At 47.0% G+C, this 14,735-nt stretch overlaps 1 protein-coding gene across 3 annotated transcripts in view; it reads right to left on the bottom strand.

The window, feature by feature from the left end:
* Positions 1-14,735, bottom strand: part of vps13c (vacuolar protein sorting 13 homolog C) — an 80,557-nt gene that overhangs the window by 13,833 nt on the left and 51,989 nt on the right. For all 3 annotated transcript variants that reach the window (XM_038700593.1, XM_038700591.1, XM_038700592.1), the window contains 14 exons: positions 13,973-14,208; positions 13,737-13,881; positions 13,004-13,144; positions 12,844-12,925; positions 12,682-12,751; positions 10,482-10,593; positions 10,287-10,400; positions 8,802-8,932; positions 8,468-8,549; positions 7,681-7,794; positions 5,620-5,695; positions 5,080-5,243; positions 4,955-5,000; positions 4,276-4,399 (listed from right to left, as the gene is read on the bottom strand). In XM_038700593.1, coding sequence (XP_038556521.1) covers positions 4,276-4,399; positions 4,955-5,000; positions 5,080-5,243; positions 5,620-5,695; positions 7,681-7,794; positions 8,468-8,549; positions 8,802-8,932; positions 10,287-10,400; positions 10,482-10,593; positions 12,682-12,751; positions 12,844-12,925; positions 13,004-13,144; positions 13,737-13,881; positions 13,973-14,208 — 1,637 coding nt within the window. The remainder of the gene's footprint in view (positions 1-4,275; positions 4,400-4,954; positions 5,001-5,079; positions 5,244-5,619; positions 5,696-7,680; positions 7,795-8,467; positions 8,550-8,801; positions 8,933-10,286; positions 10,401-10,481; positions 10,594-12,681; positions 12,752-12,843; positions 12,926-13,003; positions 13,145-13,736; positions 13,882-13,972; positions 14,209-14,735) is intronic.

The following is a 14,735-nucleotide window of genomic DNA, read 5'->3' as shown; positions in this document are numbered from 1 at the left end:
CACATTCGTGTTCTCATCGTACTTCCTGTCTGTAGTCTGCCAGCTGTCGTACAACTCCATGCAGCTGCTGAACAGCACATCTTAAAAAGCTCAGCCTTGATCCAGGGCTTTTAGCCAACTACAGACCTGTAGCTAACCTTCAAACTACAGACCTGTATCTAACCTCCAAACTAAAGACCTGTAGCTAACCTCCAAACTACAGACCTGTATCTAACCTCCAAACTACAGACCTGTATCTAACCTCCACACTACAGACCTGTATCTAACCTTCAAACTACAGACCTGTAGCTAACCTTCAACTACAGACCTGTAGCTTACCTTCAACTACAGACCTGTAGCTAACCTCCAAACTACAAACCTGTAGCTAACCTTCAAACTACAGACCTGTAGCTAACCTCCAAACTACAGACCTGTATCTAACCTCCAAACTACAGACCTGTAGCTACCCTTCAAACTACAGACCTGTAGCTACCCTTCAAACTACAGACCTGTAGCTACCCTTCAAACTACAAACCTGTATTTAACCTTCAAACTACAGACCTGTAGCTAACCTCCAAACTACAGACTTGTAGCTAACCTTCAAACTACAGACCTGTAGCTAACCTTCAACTATAGACCTGTAGCTAACCTCCAAACTACAGACCTGTATCTAACCTCCAAACTACAGACCTGTAGCTAACCTTCAACTACAGACCTGTAGCTAACCTTCAACTACAGACCTGTAGCTAACCTCCAAACTACAGACCTGTAGCTAACCTCCAAACTACAGACCTGTAGCTAACCTCCAAACTACAGACCTGTAGCTAACCTCCAAGCTACAGACCTGTATCTAACCTCCAAGCTACAGACCTGTAGCTACCCTCCAAACTACAGACCTGTAGCTACCCTTCAAACTACAGACCTGTAGCTACCCTTCAAACTACAAACCTGTATTTAACCTTCAAACTACAGACCTGTAGCTAACCTCCAAACTACAGACCTGTAGCTAACCTCCAAACTACAGACTTGTAGCTAACCTCCAAACTACAGACCTGTAGCTAACCTCCAAACTACAGACCTGTATCTAACCTCCAAACTACAGACCTGTATCTAACCTCCAAACTACAGACCTGTAGCTAACCTCCAAACTACAGACCTGTATCTAACCTCCACACTACAGACCTGTATCTAACCTCCAAACTACAGACCTGTAGCTAACCTTCAACTACAGACCTGTAGCTAACCTCCAAACTACAAACCTGTAGCTAACCTTCAAACTACAGACCTGTAGCTAACCTCCAAACTACAGACCTGTATCTAACCTCCAAACTACAGACCTGTAGCTACCCTTCAAACTACAGACCTGTAGCTACCCTTCAAACTACAGACCTGTAGCTACCCTTCAAACTACAAACCTGTATTTAACCTTCAAACTACAGACCTGTAGCTAACCTCCAAACTACAGACTTGTAGCTAACCTTCAAACTACAGACCTGTAGCTAACCTTCAACTATAGACCTGTAGCTAACCTCCAAACTACAGACCTGTATCTAACCTCCAAACTACAGACCTGTAGCTAACCTTCAACTACAGACCTGTAGCTAACCTTCAACTACAGACCTGTAGCTAACCTCCAAACTACAGACCTGTAGCTAACCTCCAAACTACAGACCTGTAGCTAACCTCCAAACTACAGACCTGTAGCTAACCTCCAAGCTACAGACCTGTATCTAACCTCCAAGCTACAGACCTGTAGCTACCCTCCAAACTACAGACCTGTAGCTACCCTTCAAACTACAGACCTGTAGCTACCCTTCAAACTACAAACCTGTATTTAACCTTCAAACTACAGACCTGTAGCTAACCTCCAAACTACAGACTTGTAGCTAACCTCCAAACTACAGACCTGTAGCTAACCTCCAAACTACAGACTTGTAGCTAACCTTCAAACTACAGACCTGTAGCTAACCTCCAAACTACAGACCTGTATCTAACCTCCAAACTACAGACCTGTAGCTAACCTCCAAACTACAGACCTGTATCTAACCTCCACACTACAGACCTGTATCTAACCTCCAAACTACAGACCTGTAGCTAACCTTCAACTACAGACCTGTAGCTAACCTCCAAACTACAAACCTGTAGCTAACCTTCAAACTACAGACCTGTAGCTAACCTCCAAACTACAGACCTGTAGCTAACCTCCAAACTACAGACCTGTAGCTAACCTCCAAACTACAGACCTGTAGCTAATCTCCAAACTACAGACCTGTAGCTACCCTTCAAACTACAGACCTGTAGCTACCCTTCAAACTACAAACCTGTATTTAACCTTCAAACTACAGACCTGTAGCTAACCTCCAAACTACAGACTTGTAGCTAACCTTCAAACTACAGACCTGTAGCTAACCTTCAACTATAGACCTGTAGCTAACCTTCAACTATAGACCTGTAGCTAACCTTCAACTATAGACCTGTATCTAACCTCCAAACTACAGACCTGTAACTAACCTTCAGCTATAGACCTGTATCTCTCTAAGATCCTTGAGAAAGCAGTTGCCAAACAGCTGTGTGACTTTCTACATAGCAATAGTTTATTTGAGGATTTTCAGTCAGGATTTAAAGTTCTTCAAAGCACAGAGACAGCACTGGTGAAAATTACTAATGACCTCCTAATTGCATCATATACTATTACAAGACTGCACGCCAAAGTTAGTCACAGAGTTCCACAAGGATCTGTGCTGGGACCAATCCTGTTCACTTTAAATATGCTTCCTTTAGGCAATATTATCAGGAAACACTCCATAAACCTTCATTGTTATACAGATGATACTCAATTATATCTATCAGTCAAGCCAGATGAAACTAATCAGTTAGCTAAACTCCAAATGTGCCTTCAGGATGTAAAAACTCAATGCCTGTAGTAGTAACACGACTTCTTCCCTCCCCCGTAGTCTTGAGCTTTCCTGTCTCGTTCATGAATATAAGATTAATGAACTTTAAACTGTCAGAAAGATTTGATGATTTCAGATGATGCATGTTAGTAAACTGTAAACTTTGTGTGAAAGTTATATTTAATTCAAGTGAATAAAGAACACATGAGTTGTTTTGACCACAGTGAAGTCTATGAAGCTGCTCACCCTACCCAACATCATTTAAACCAGCAGTCAGAATTACTCAGGTGTTTTTCCTGTTCAGCATTAGTCCATTCCTTTTTCTTATAAACTCGGTGAAGCTTCTGGATTATCTGGGCTCCTAGACTGAAAAGCTATCAGGGACCGGACAGCAGAACACTTTTACAGCTCAGTGCTGATGAGACAGATGAGGTTCTGGTTGTTGCAAAGTATTGGGACACCCCCTCTGCTGCCTGCTCCACTCTGCAAAGCCCTGGTGGTAATATCTGATCACCCCTTGAGGTTTGACTCCATGTTAGGCAGCTAGCCAGTTCACGGGGGTTGCTTTATCTTCTTTCATGTCTTTCTTGGAGGTTCATGTTACAGATAACACTGACAGGAATGAAGGTACGTCTGTTGGGTTCTATGGTTGTAAAATGTTTGGGAACCACTGAACTTGGAGCTGATTCGTTATTACATTATTGAGGAAGTGGCATTTGTTTGAATCCTGAGGTCATGTTTGGGATTTAATGGTAATGTTGTAAACGGATCAACCCGCTGTCACCTGACCTCTCGACTCACCATGCTGCAGCCAGCGGGGTGGGGGGGGGGGTTTAACATAGGGCGGGGCTGCTGGCAGTGTTAGAGTGACGGACGATGTGAGCATGAGTCAGTCAGATGAAGTGTTTATTTCTGACATGATGCAGCGACTTACCGTCCGTCTGCTGCAGGACGACAACAACATGCAAAAACATACAACAGCTGCACGTGGAAGCTCATCTCCTTCATCTGATCTGGATTAAAATTTACGTTTTTAAGGCCAAAATAAGCGATTTTATTCAAACAGATACTGAGAAGAACTCTGTTTCTGTGATTCACTAACAGACTTTACATGAGCGGTGATGAAGGAGCTCAGCTTTAACATGTTTAATGTGAAATACTCACACACCAAAACCACAAGAAACGAAAGAACAAAACTCCGGGGAAACGACAACACGAGACAGAAACAAAAGCAGAAAATGTGAAAATTAGTGAGCGCACAAGAAGAAGAAAAGAGGAAACAGCTGACACGTTATGAAGCACACGGACAAAACAGGAAGTTCTTCCCTGGGAAAGTACTGGAAACAAACGACGAATAAAGAAACTCTCAGAATCTCAGAAAAGAGCGATGGAGGCAGCGTACCTCTGGATGCCCTGGAAGGTGCTGCTGGCCATGTCCACGATGCCGCCTGTCGGCCGGGCCACCACGCCTACCAGACCTTTCCCGATGCCCTTAAAGAAACCTGCTGCGCCCTCCTTCTTCGCCCCTGCAGACACATTTCATATCAACATCAGGTACAATGGACACTCGAACAATCTTCTGCTGAGGTTCTACTGCAATCTGATTGGTGAGTGTTTTAGTTTTTTTAGTTAGCGTTTTTCTTTTAATAATAATAATGACAGTGTAACTAAACGTTCCACACAAGCCTCTGTACTGTTCATCCAGTCACCACTGATAACCTTTCCTTTATAGACACCTGACATATCTACAGCTCTGATCTTTATTATCCAGACCCCTGAGATCCAGAACGCCGCTAACACGCTGTACAGTTTACTTTCTCTATCAAGTCTTCCCATCATAGTTTACACATTTCTCTGACTTCATTACAGAAAGCAGAGATGACATGAGGGAGGCAGAGATGCAGCCACAAAGGTCCAAGGTGCTGTACAGTTCATGCTCCAGTCTCTCGTAACTAATACAGTCAACCCCCTTAATCATTAGTACTACTGTAATCTAGTCTGTGTTTGTCTCATTGTCCTAAATCAGGTCTGTAAATACACTTTCAATCAGTTCTACAATAAAACCGAAGGAGGATACTCACCCTCCACAGGTTTGGTGACGATGCCTGTTACTCCACCCATGACTCCCTGCGGAGACACAAACTTGTTACAGACCTTCATCAGCTGACCTTCATCAGCTGACCTTCATCAGCTGGAGTGTCTGTACCTTCAGCAGTCCAACTCCTCCTTTAGCCAGACTCTCTCCGAAGTCTCTAGGCGGTCGGTTCATCTCCTCTCGTCGTTTCTGTTGGTACTCCTTATCCATGGTGATGGCTGCCAGACCTTTACCCACCGACCCCGTGATCCTGGAAACCACCCCTGCAGCGCCACCTGCAGGAGGACACAGTCAGCTGTTCACCACAGAGCTCATCACATTTATCATCAGATTCCAGGAAGGGCTGTTGGACTCGTCAGAATCAGAGCAACCAGACATATCGCCACACCATCCTTATTTACCCACAATGCAACTCTCCCAGGTAGAAGCGGCTAATGTAGCCTGGAGCTTGTGAAGGCTTTATACTACTCTAGAACATTTGCAGAACACCTGGAGACACCTGCTGAAGTCCACACTACTCTAAGAAGTGATTTACAATCCAGACAGTCCAAATATTTCATTCATCCAAACATTAAAAGAAGTCTTCTGTCTGAATGTGTGCCGACAGACGTCTCTCCTGTTGGATAAAGGTTTGGTTTCTCAGTTTCTTACCGACAGTGTGACCCAGCAGGCTACGGACTCCGATCACAAAACCTTCAGCGAACTCCTCTGGACCCTGGACCGCCCCCTGATGAACACACACAGCAGTCAGCTTTATTAAAGCAGGGCTGATTTCCCGCTACAGGTCCACTCGGCAGTGGCGGGTCTAGACCAGTTTTATCGAGGGGGCCAGGCGGGGCTAGTTGTTTTGTCAGAGGGGCCCATTCAATCCAGGACAAAAGAGACAAAGGCAAAGTTCAAGCTTTCAAAATCTCTTGTTAATTTAATGTTTTAGTATGTTTCAGTAACTTGCAGTTTTTTGTTTCAGTAACAGGACATTTTCGGTAAATTACTTCCTGTTAACTTTAGCTCAAGTTAGAGTACATTCTTTGATGCAACACTTCTTTGTAAGGCTTAATGAACAGTAGAAGCTCTAGTGTACTAGACATTCTCGGGATCCCAGTTTGTATTTTGTATCCCACTATAACTTTTCCTGATGTGAAGTGTACACAAAACAAACTACTTGATAGTAGGCCATCATCTGTGCATTATGGAGGGTGATACATATATTTGCATATCCAGCCTGGTAGGACCAGTAGGCTACTGTTATCGCTTTTTGTGTATGAGAAGTTCTGTTTAAATGCATTATTAATTTGTTATGATACTAATTTACTCTTTAAGGAGGGGGACTCAGAACAATTTCCAGCAATATCCAAATGCTGCCCATGCAATGGAAACGTGGATTACAAGGACAAAATCTACAATGCTGCATTCAGTTTAATGCACATTTCGAGTCCAGTAGATGCAACGTTGAGGCGAGCGACGTGTTAAACTGATTCCAGTGATCTAGATTTTACAGTATCGATGGCGTAGATATTTGTAGGAGCAGCTTACTTGAAAAAGTTGACAGTCTGTCAGGATCCAGCTTCCAAACAGTAAAACTGACGACTGAGTGATCGACTGCGTGGTCAGTTAGAACATCGCCAGACTATCACAAAATAACGGTTTGCTTTACGAGGGAAACTGAAACTGCTCGTTTTGTTTAGACATTCTCAGTTCAGTGCAGTGAATAATACGAAGTTCAATAACGCGTAACGTTAACGTTAAAAGCGTTCTTATAATCCGTGTGCTAGCTCGCTTTGCAAAAACCTTGTTGATAAAACAAAATTAAAACGACAGATGAAACAATCCACATGTTATATTTTTCATTAACTTTCCTGAAGTCGAAGGTCCGCCTTCACCGTTGGGGGAACACTTTCTATCGGGGTTAACTCCCTTTGCACGACACCGGACAGTGGCGGTGTAACGTCCTAAAGGATCCAACTAGTTGAGACACATTTGTTACGTATCTTACTTTGATAATTGTTGACTTTTCGTTCAGAGGGGCCATGGGGGGTCCAAGGTCTGTGTTACAGGGGCACTCGGCCACAGCCACTCGGCTCCTACAAACCGTGACCTGAACCAGTCTGAAGCCCAGATTTAGACGTGTGGTCCATTTTCACCAGTCAACCTCTCAGAGGTTCAGTAAAATCTGCTGCCTTCCCTTCGACACGCAGACGAGCAGCCGGTCTCTTTGCCGTCTGACGCTCGGCAGCCGTCAGAGCTGATAGGCTGTTACTTATGACGTGTAACCAATCAGATAGTGTTGTGGGCGGGACCCAGAGTGAGACTACAGACAGAGAGGTGGCTACATCAGAACCAGAGTAGCACATTTTAAGATGATGCGTGAGTTCTGTGATCAGTTGCAGTCGAGTCTTTTCGGCCTTTCTCTGCATCACCGTTTACTCATTACTTTAAAAAGGGGGCGTCCGTACGGATCGTGGATCACCTACAATCCGTTACACCACCAGTCAAATTCGCAGGTTACAGTTCACCAAAGTTAAACTCACAGCAGAACTTTCCCATAGATTCACTTTACCTCCTTGGGCAGACGGTCTGATGGCAGATGCATCAGAATGAGCCGACGTCATCGTTTTAAAGCCGGCGTTTCTTGTGCAGGTCTGGGCTTAAGAACTCGTTTCCATGCTGTGTTGAAAATGTTTTGTAAGTCATGTGTGTGCGTGTGTGTGTTACCTGGAAAGGTTCGTAGAAGAAGGCCTCCACTCCCTCAGACAGACCTCGGATCAGTCCAAACGGGTTTCCCAGGACGTCCAGACCCAGAACCAGAACATACATCTGCTTCAGGAACTGCAGCCAGAAACAACATCATGTTCTTCCATCAGAGGTTCACAAACTTTAATCAGGTCAACTGTTCATTCAGTGATGGACCATCGCTTTTAGAAGCAGGAAGAGGAAGTGTGTTTCTTGATGACTGATTTTAGATCTTAACAATCATCTCAGAGGAAGCTCTGAAAGCTTGTAGACCACACTAAACCTTATATGTAGAAGAGAATGGTATTAAAAACACATGGCAGATGCAACAAACATCCACCAACTCACATGGAGGGAATTCTGTTCAGATATTTCTGTCAGAGAATAATAATATGTTTTGGGAAATGGTGTGCAAAGTTACTGCATGCAGAGGAACTGAGAGAGGCAGCGCCTGCAACACCGGACTGATATGTAAAAATCTTTATGGTACTCAGACTACAAGAAGGACAACTGGAAGAGAACGGGAAAAACATTTCACAAGACTCAAAAAGGCAACAGCAGGACGGAGCAGTGAATAAATCCACATCACCGTGTGTTTTCCAAACCCAGAAACTGAGACCACTCAAACATCAGAAGAGTAATGTAGTTTACACAGTCCACCACTGCACCATTAAAGACCAGGACCCGACTCATGAGGGAGGAAGCAGTGAGGAAGACTTTGGGTGAACGGGTTCAGGGTTACGATGACAAACAGAGGCTGCAGTGTTACCTGCTCACTGTAGTGCCGGACCACCGCCCACATCAGCTTCTCTCTGCTGTAAAACTGGTACTTCACCTCGAAGAAGGCCAGTCTGAGGACACCAAACACAAAACGCAGATTCAACTCCACATCACACCAGAGAGGACAACTTTTGTTTTGACAGGGCCAAACAACACGTTTCCTCTTCCTAAAAATGTGGTTTGATGAACTCTCACAGAGTAAGAAATGTTTCTGTTATCTGAGCATGGATGCGTCTAATGTTGCATTCAACTGACAGAGGAGCATCACGGCCCAGAATGCATCTCTCTAAAACAAAAACACTGAACAGCAGGAAGTGTCTCACTTGAAAATGAGGTCATCAACGTCGGTCAGCGTGGCACCGATACTTTTTAACAGCAGGTTAAGAGACTCAACGGACACTGTCCCCTGAGACGAGTTCCCACCGCTGGAGCCCAGAGACAGACTGAGATGAAGCTGAAACATAAAATATAAAAACATAGGATTAAGGACAGGTTGGACGCAGAGGATGAAGGACAGGTTGGACGCAGAGGATGAAGGACAGGTTGGACGCAGAGGATGAAGGACAGATTGGATGAAGGACAGATTGGACGCAGAGGATGAAGGACAGGTTGGATGAAGGACAGGTTGGACGCAGAGGATGAAGGACAGGTTGGATGATGGACAGGTTGGATGAAGGACAGGTTGGATTAAGGACAGGTTGGACGCAGAGGATGAAGGACAGGTTGGACGCAGAGGATGAAGGACAGGTTGGATGAAGGACAGATTGGACGCAGAGGATGAAGGACAGGTTGGATGAAGGACAGGTTGGATGAAGGACAGGTTGGGCGCAGAGGATGAAGGACAGATTGGATGAAGGACAGGTTGGAAACAGAGGATGAAGGACAGGTTGGATGAAGGACAGGTTGGACGCAGAGGATGAAGGACAGGTTGGATGAAGGACAGGTTGGACGCAGAGGATGAAGGACAGGTTGGAAACAGAGGATGAAGGACAGGTTGGATGAAGGACAGGTTGGACGCAGAGGATGAAGGACAGGTTGGATGGTGGACAGGTTGGATGAAGGACAGGTTGGAAACAGAGGATGAAGGACATATTGGATAAAGGACAGATTGGATGAAGTACATGTTGGATGAAGGACAGGTTGGATGAAGGACATGTTGGACGCAGAGGATGAAGGACAGGTTGGATGAAGGACATATTGGATAAAGGACAGATTGGACACAGAGGATGAAGGACAGGTTGGACGCAGAGGATGAAGGACAGGTTGGACGCAGAGGATGAAGGACAGGTTGGATGAAGGACAGGTTGGAAACAGAGGATGAAGGACAGGTTGGATGAAGGACAGGTTGGACGCAGAGGATGAAGGACAGGTTGGATGAAGGACAGGTTGGACGCAGAGGATGAAGGACAGGTTGGATGAAGGACAGGTTGGACGCAGAGGATGAAGGACAGGTTGGATGAAGGACAGGTTGGACGCAGAGCATGAAGGACAAGTTGGATGAAGGACAGGTTGGACGCAGAGGATGAAGGACAGGTTGGACACAGAGGATGAAGGACAGGTTGGACGCAGAGGATGAAGGACAAGTTGGATGAAGGACAGGTTGGACGCAGAGGATGAAGGACAGGTTGGATGAAGGACAGGTTGGAAACAGAGGATGAAGGACAGGTTGGATGAAGGACAGGTTGGACGCAGAGGATGAAGGACAGGTTGGATGAAGGACAGGTTGGATGATGGACAGGTTGGATGAAGGACAGGTTGGACGCAGAGTGAAAAGTTTTAAGAAGGTGAGGAAGAAGACGTGTTCTCACCTTAATGGGGGAGATGTGGAAATGTTCGAAGAAGCTGAGTCCTGAAGCGTCGGTGAGCGACACCTCCGTCAGCTCGGACTGCAGCAGCTGCAGATCTCTCTCTAACAGGCGAGACTGAAACAAAAAGACGTGTTAGCCCTCTGTGTGCAGGTCACCTGTCAGAGATTGAACCATCAACCTGCTGCTTTGCTCTACCTTCTGTCTGTCGGCCTGGGGGTCAGCGGCAGGTGTGAACACAGCCACGATGGCTTCCAGGAAACCCTGATCGATTTTCACCGCCATCTCTTGAACCAGAGCCATGAAGTATCTGAAGTACAAACAAACAAGCATTCATCACAGTTCCAGACTGAAACATTGTGACACTCGTGCAAAGAAAACAGATCCTGGTGCAGTTGAACCAGCTGTCCATCAGGACACACTTGACAGCCGGTGTGGATCTCAGAGACCACATTTACACAGAGTCACTGAAACCTGGGAAGAACCTGAAAGTTATACGATAGAACCATCCCGAAACAGACTGAATCTGCACCTGATCTCCACCTGGTGGTGGATTGGATCAGGACACGTAAACCCAAACATGTGATGCGGCTGAATCTGTCTGAGGATCCCCCCATACCGTGGAATTGCATCCCAGGGGAGGCAGGGGATGTGGGTCTGAGTGGGTCATGTTGAGGCGGCCGTTTTGAGTTGTGGTCAGAACATCGTCCGGTGCCTGACATGGTGCCGACACCAGTGATGTGGATGCCATCAAACTGAGTCCTTTCAGGTCCAGTCGGCCAAAGAGACTTCTGAAGGCAGCTTCTGTGGTCGCTGAAGGAAAAGCTTGAGCAGGCTGTGGAGAAAGTCCAGACTGTTTTGAGCAGGGAGGGGAACTGCTGACCTGAACTCACTTGTCCTCCCCTAGAGGAGGCAGGCACAGGTGGGAGGACTGGGCGAGATTCACCCTGAGAAGGTTTAGAGCCTGGGCACTGTCTTGTTGATGCCTCTTCAGGACTGGCAGGTGTAAGGATCGAGGGCATCCTATGCTGTACCCTAAGCTCTTTCAGGAACATTTATGATTTTGGGTTCTATAAATCTGATTAAATAACTAGACCGGCAGAACTGGATGGTGGTTCACATGTTTAATAAAGGGGGACCAGAGGGCGAGCTCCAACCATCAGGATATCATTCTGTTCTGCCTCCCTGGGACAGCTTCCGTTGAACCTCTCAGGAGAACTGACTTGGATTCTGTCCTGGTCCTGGATCAGTAGACCAGCAGTTTACTCTGGCAGGGATCCTAGAGGAGCTACGGGAGTTTGTCAATCCAGTCTACATGTGTTCTGTGGAGAAGACTCAAGGCAACGTCCCCCGGGGTGTTTTGTGGGGGGATGTCAGACCCATTCTCAGTGATGGACTCCACATGGTTCTGTCACAGAACCTGATGAACAGACTGAACTCCTGAACTGAAGGTTAATTCGAGGTTTGGAGAGTGCCGGTGTGGTGACCTCTGTTTTATATCCCTGCTCTTTGCAGATGATGTGGTTCTGTTGATTTAATCAGACTCTGACCTCCAGTGAGACCTGGAACAGTGTGAAGCAGCAGGATGAGAGTCAGAACCCCCGGTCTGAGGTACAATCAACTCTAAACAGCTGATGGTTCCCTTCAGGTTGAAGTGAGCCACAGCCCCAAGTGAAGGAGCCCAACTACATGGTACATGTTAAAGCACTGTCTTGATTATAACCTGCCCCGGGACTATGGATCAGCCAACATTTACATTGATGGTGTTGTACTGGACTGTGGTGGTGCAGAGGTAGCTGAGCCCGAAGGTGGACTTCTGGTCGTGACTGAAACAATGAGATCGATAGATACATGCAGCTGAAATGAGTTTCCTTGGTGGGTTGTCCGGGCTCAGAAGTCAGCTGATGTGGTTCAGCATCTGATCTTGAATGCTTTCTGAACTCCATGTGGAGGTTTTTCAGTCCACCTGGGAGGAGACCCTGGGGCAAACCAGAACACACGGCATTGATTCCATATCCCATCAGACCTTGGATCACCTCACGATCCTCCAGGAGGAGCTGGAGGAGGTGGCTGTGCAGAAGGACGTATGGACTAACTGATTTAAACCGGACCTTTAACTGGTGCACCTGCACCAGTTAACGGATCCACCAGCACTAAACCGCTCCTTTAACTGGTCCACCTGCACTAATTAACGGATCCACCTGCACTAAACCGCTCCTTTAACTGGTCCACCTGCTCTAATTAACGGATCCACCTGCAATAAAACCGCTCCTTTAACTGGTCCACCTGCTCTAATTAACGGATCCACGTGAACTAAACCTTTTTTCAGGTTCACTTGCACTAAACTGGTCTTTTAACAGGTCTACCTGCACCGGTTTAGCCTCTGGTTGTTACTCACTTGAACTGCATGACACTGCTGTACTGGTTGAACCTGGTGATGATGGACACGTCGATGAACGGCTTCGGCTCTGTGGAGGCAGAGCTCAGAGTTAACAGAGAAAAGACGACAGGTTAACGCGTCACGTTAAAGAAGTAGAAGCAAGTAAATAAGATGAACCACCTGAGTCCAGAGCGATGGACTTCGGAGGAGGAACAGGGTGGAAGACGATGGGGAAAATGGCACCTGGCAGCTGGTTATCCACCTGCATACAGAAACCACGTCAGGCAGGTGTGCAGGTGTGCATGTGTGCACGTGTAAGTGTAGGTGCGTGTGTGTTTACCTGCAGCCAGTGCAGCTGGGCCCTCAGACTACGCTGATGCAGTGACTGTTTGTACTCCACCTGGATCCCAGACAGGAAGTTCCTCCTCACCTGGCAGGAAAACGGCTGACGCATCATCATGGTCACACCACTGAGGTTCACCTGACGACCAGTGACATCACACACTCTGACTCAGCTCATTGGACAAACGACTGAAATCTGGTAGTTACTAAAAAAATACACTCAAAATGTGTGTGTGTGGGGAGGGTCTGGATTCAGTCTGTGGGGGGTCTGGATGTCAGGATTCAGTCTGTGGGGGGTCTGGATGTCAGGATTCAGTCGGTGGGAGGTCTGGATGTCAGGCCTCAGTCGGTGGGAGGTCTGGATGTCAGGCCTCAGTCGGTGGGAGGTCTGGATGTCAGGCCTCAGTCGGTGGGAGGTCTGGATGTCAGGCCTCAGTCTGTGGGAGGTCTGGATGTCAGGCCTCAGTCTGTGGGAGGTCTGGATGTCAGGCCTCAGTCTGTGGGAGGTCTGGATGTCAGGCCTCAGTCGGTGGGAGGTCTGGATGTCAGGCCTCAGTCGGTGGGAGGTCTGGATGTCAGGCCTCAGTCTGTGGGAGGTCTGGATGTCAGGCCTCAGTCTGTGGGGGGTCTGGATGTCAGGCCTCAGTCTGTGGGGGTCTGGATGTCAGGCCTCAGTCGGCGGGGTCTGGAAGTCAAGGTTCAGTCTGTGGGTTTGTGTGTTAGCCTCTGACCTCCAGGTTGGTCTGCAGTTTGACCCAGCCCCCCTCGGTCTTCCCGCTCAGCTGACGCTGGTATGTTTCCTCCAGCAGGATGATGTTTTTCTGATTGAACGGCTTCCAGCGATTCTTTGGCTTCATCTCCCAAACCACACCTGAGCTATAACACACAGACACACCTGAGCTGGAACACACTGTAACACTCCCCACCTGTGTGTAGTCAAACCTCACGGCCCTTCACCTGTGTTTACCTGGTGATGCCGATGTAAGCGATCTCCTTCCGGCTGCTGTTGTTGATCAGGGACAGTCCCAGGTTCTGCAGCGACACCTTTACTTCTTGCTGGAACTGTTCCAGCTCCTCGGCCTGCCGAGCTTTTGTCACCACGGCGACGTCCTCGGTGAACAGCAGTACCCGCTGGCGTCCGTCCAGAAAGGAAACCCAGTGGATCTGACTCAAGTTGTCGTAGGAGAACTGACCCACCTCATCCTGAACCAAAGACCAGACACAGACTGTCAGAGTGTGATTCTGGGCTTGATTTATTGGCTTTGTGAGGAACCAGCACCAAGAGCCCTGTCACAGTTTCTAAACCATCTAAACCAGGGGTCAGCAAATAAGTCTTACATCGGGCCACATTTTTTTCAAGCCGTTACATGTTGGGCCAGAACGTTATTTCAGCCAAATTATTTTTCACACCCTTATGTGCACGTTTAGCTCAGTGGGCAGACGATGGACAGGTTGGACGTTGGAGGAGTGATCGATTGATTAGCCTACAAGGACACTTTTTCACATGCTTGCAATAAAGCATGTGCTGCAGTGCGTCCTGCTGTTTGATCCGCATTCATAACCCTGTGGACACTAATTTTCATTTCCCTGAGGAAGTTCAGGGGAATCCAATCACACGTTTACGGCGGCTTTTTCAGAGGTAAGTCAAGCTGGCTAGAGACTCTTTCGAATGTCCTTCAGAACTTGTCAAAGTAAAAGCTCTCAATAAACTCTGCTAAAAAACGTTCTCT

Source organism: Micropterus salmoides, unplaced genomic scaffold (assembly GCF_014851395.1).
Source record: "Micropterus salmoides isolate LMB-PRFRI ecotype aquatic unplaced genomic scaffold, ASM1485139v1 Ms_hic_scaffold_6, whole genome shotgun sequence".
In the NCBI taxonomy this organism is placed as follows: domain Eukaryota; kingdom Metazoa; phylum Chordata; class Actinopteri; order Centrarchiformes; family Centrarchidae; genus Micropterus; species Micropterus salmoides.
This window is presented reverse-complemented; position numbering and strand designations above follow the sequence as displayed.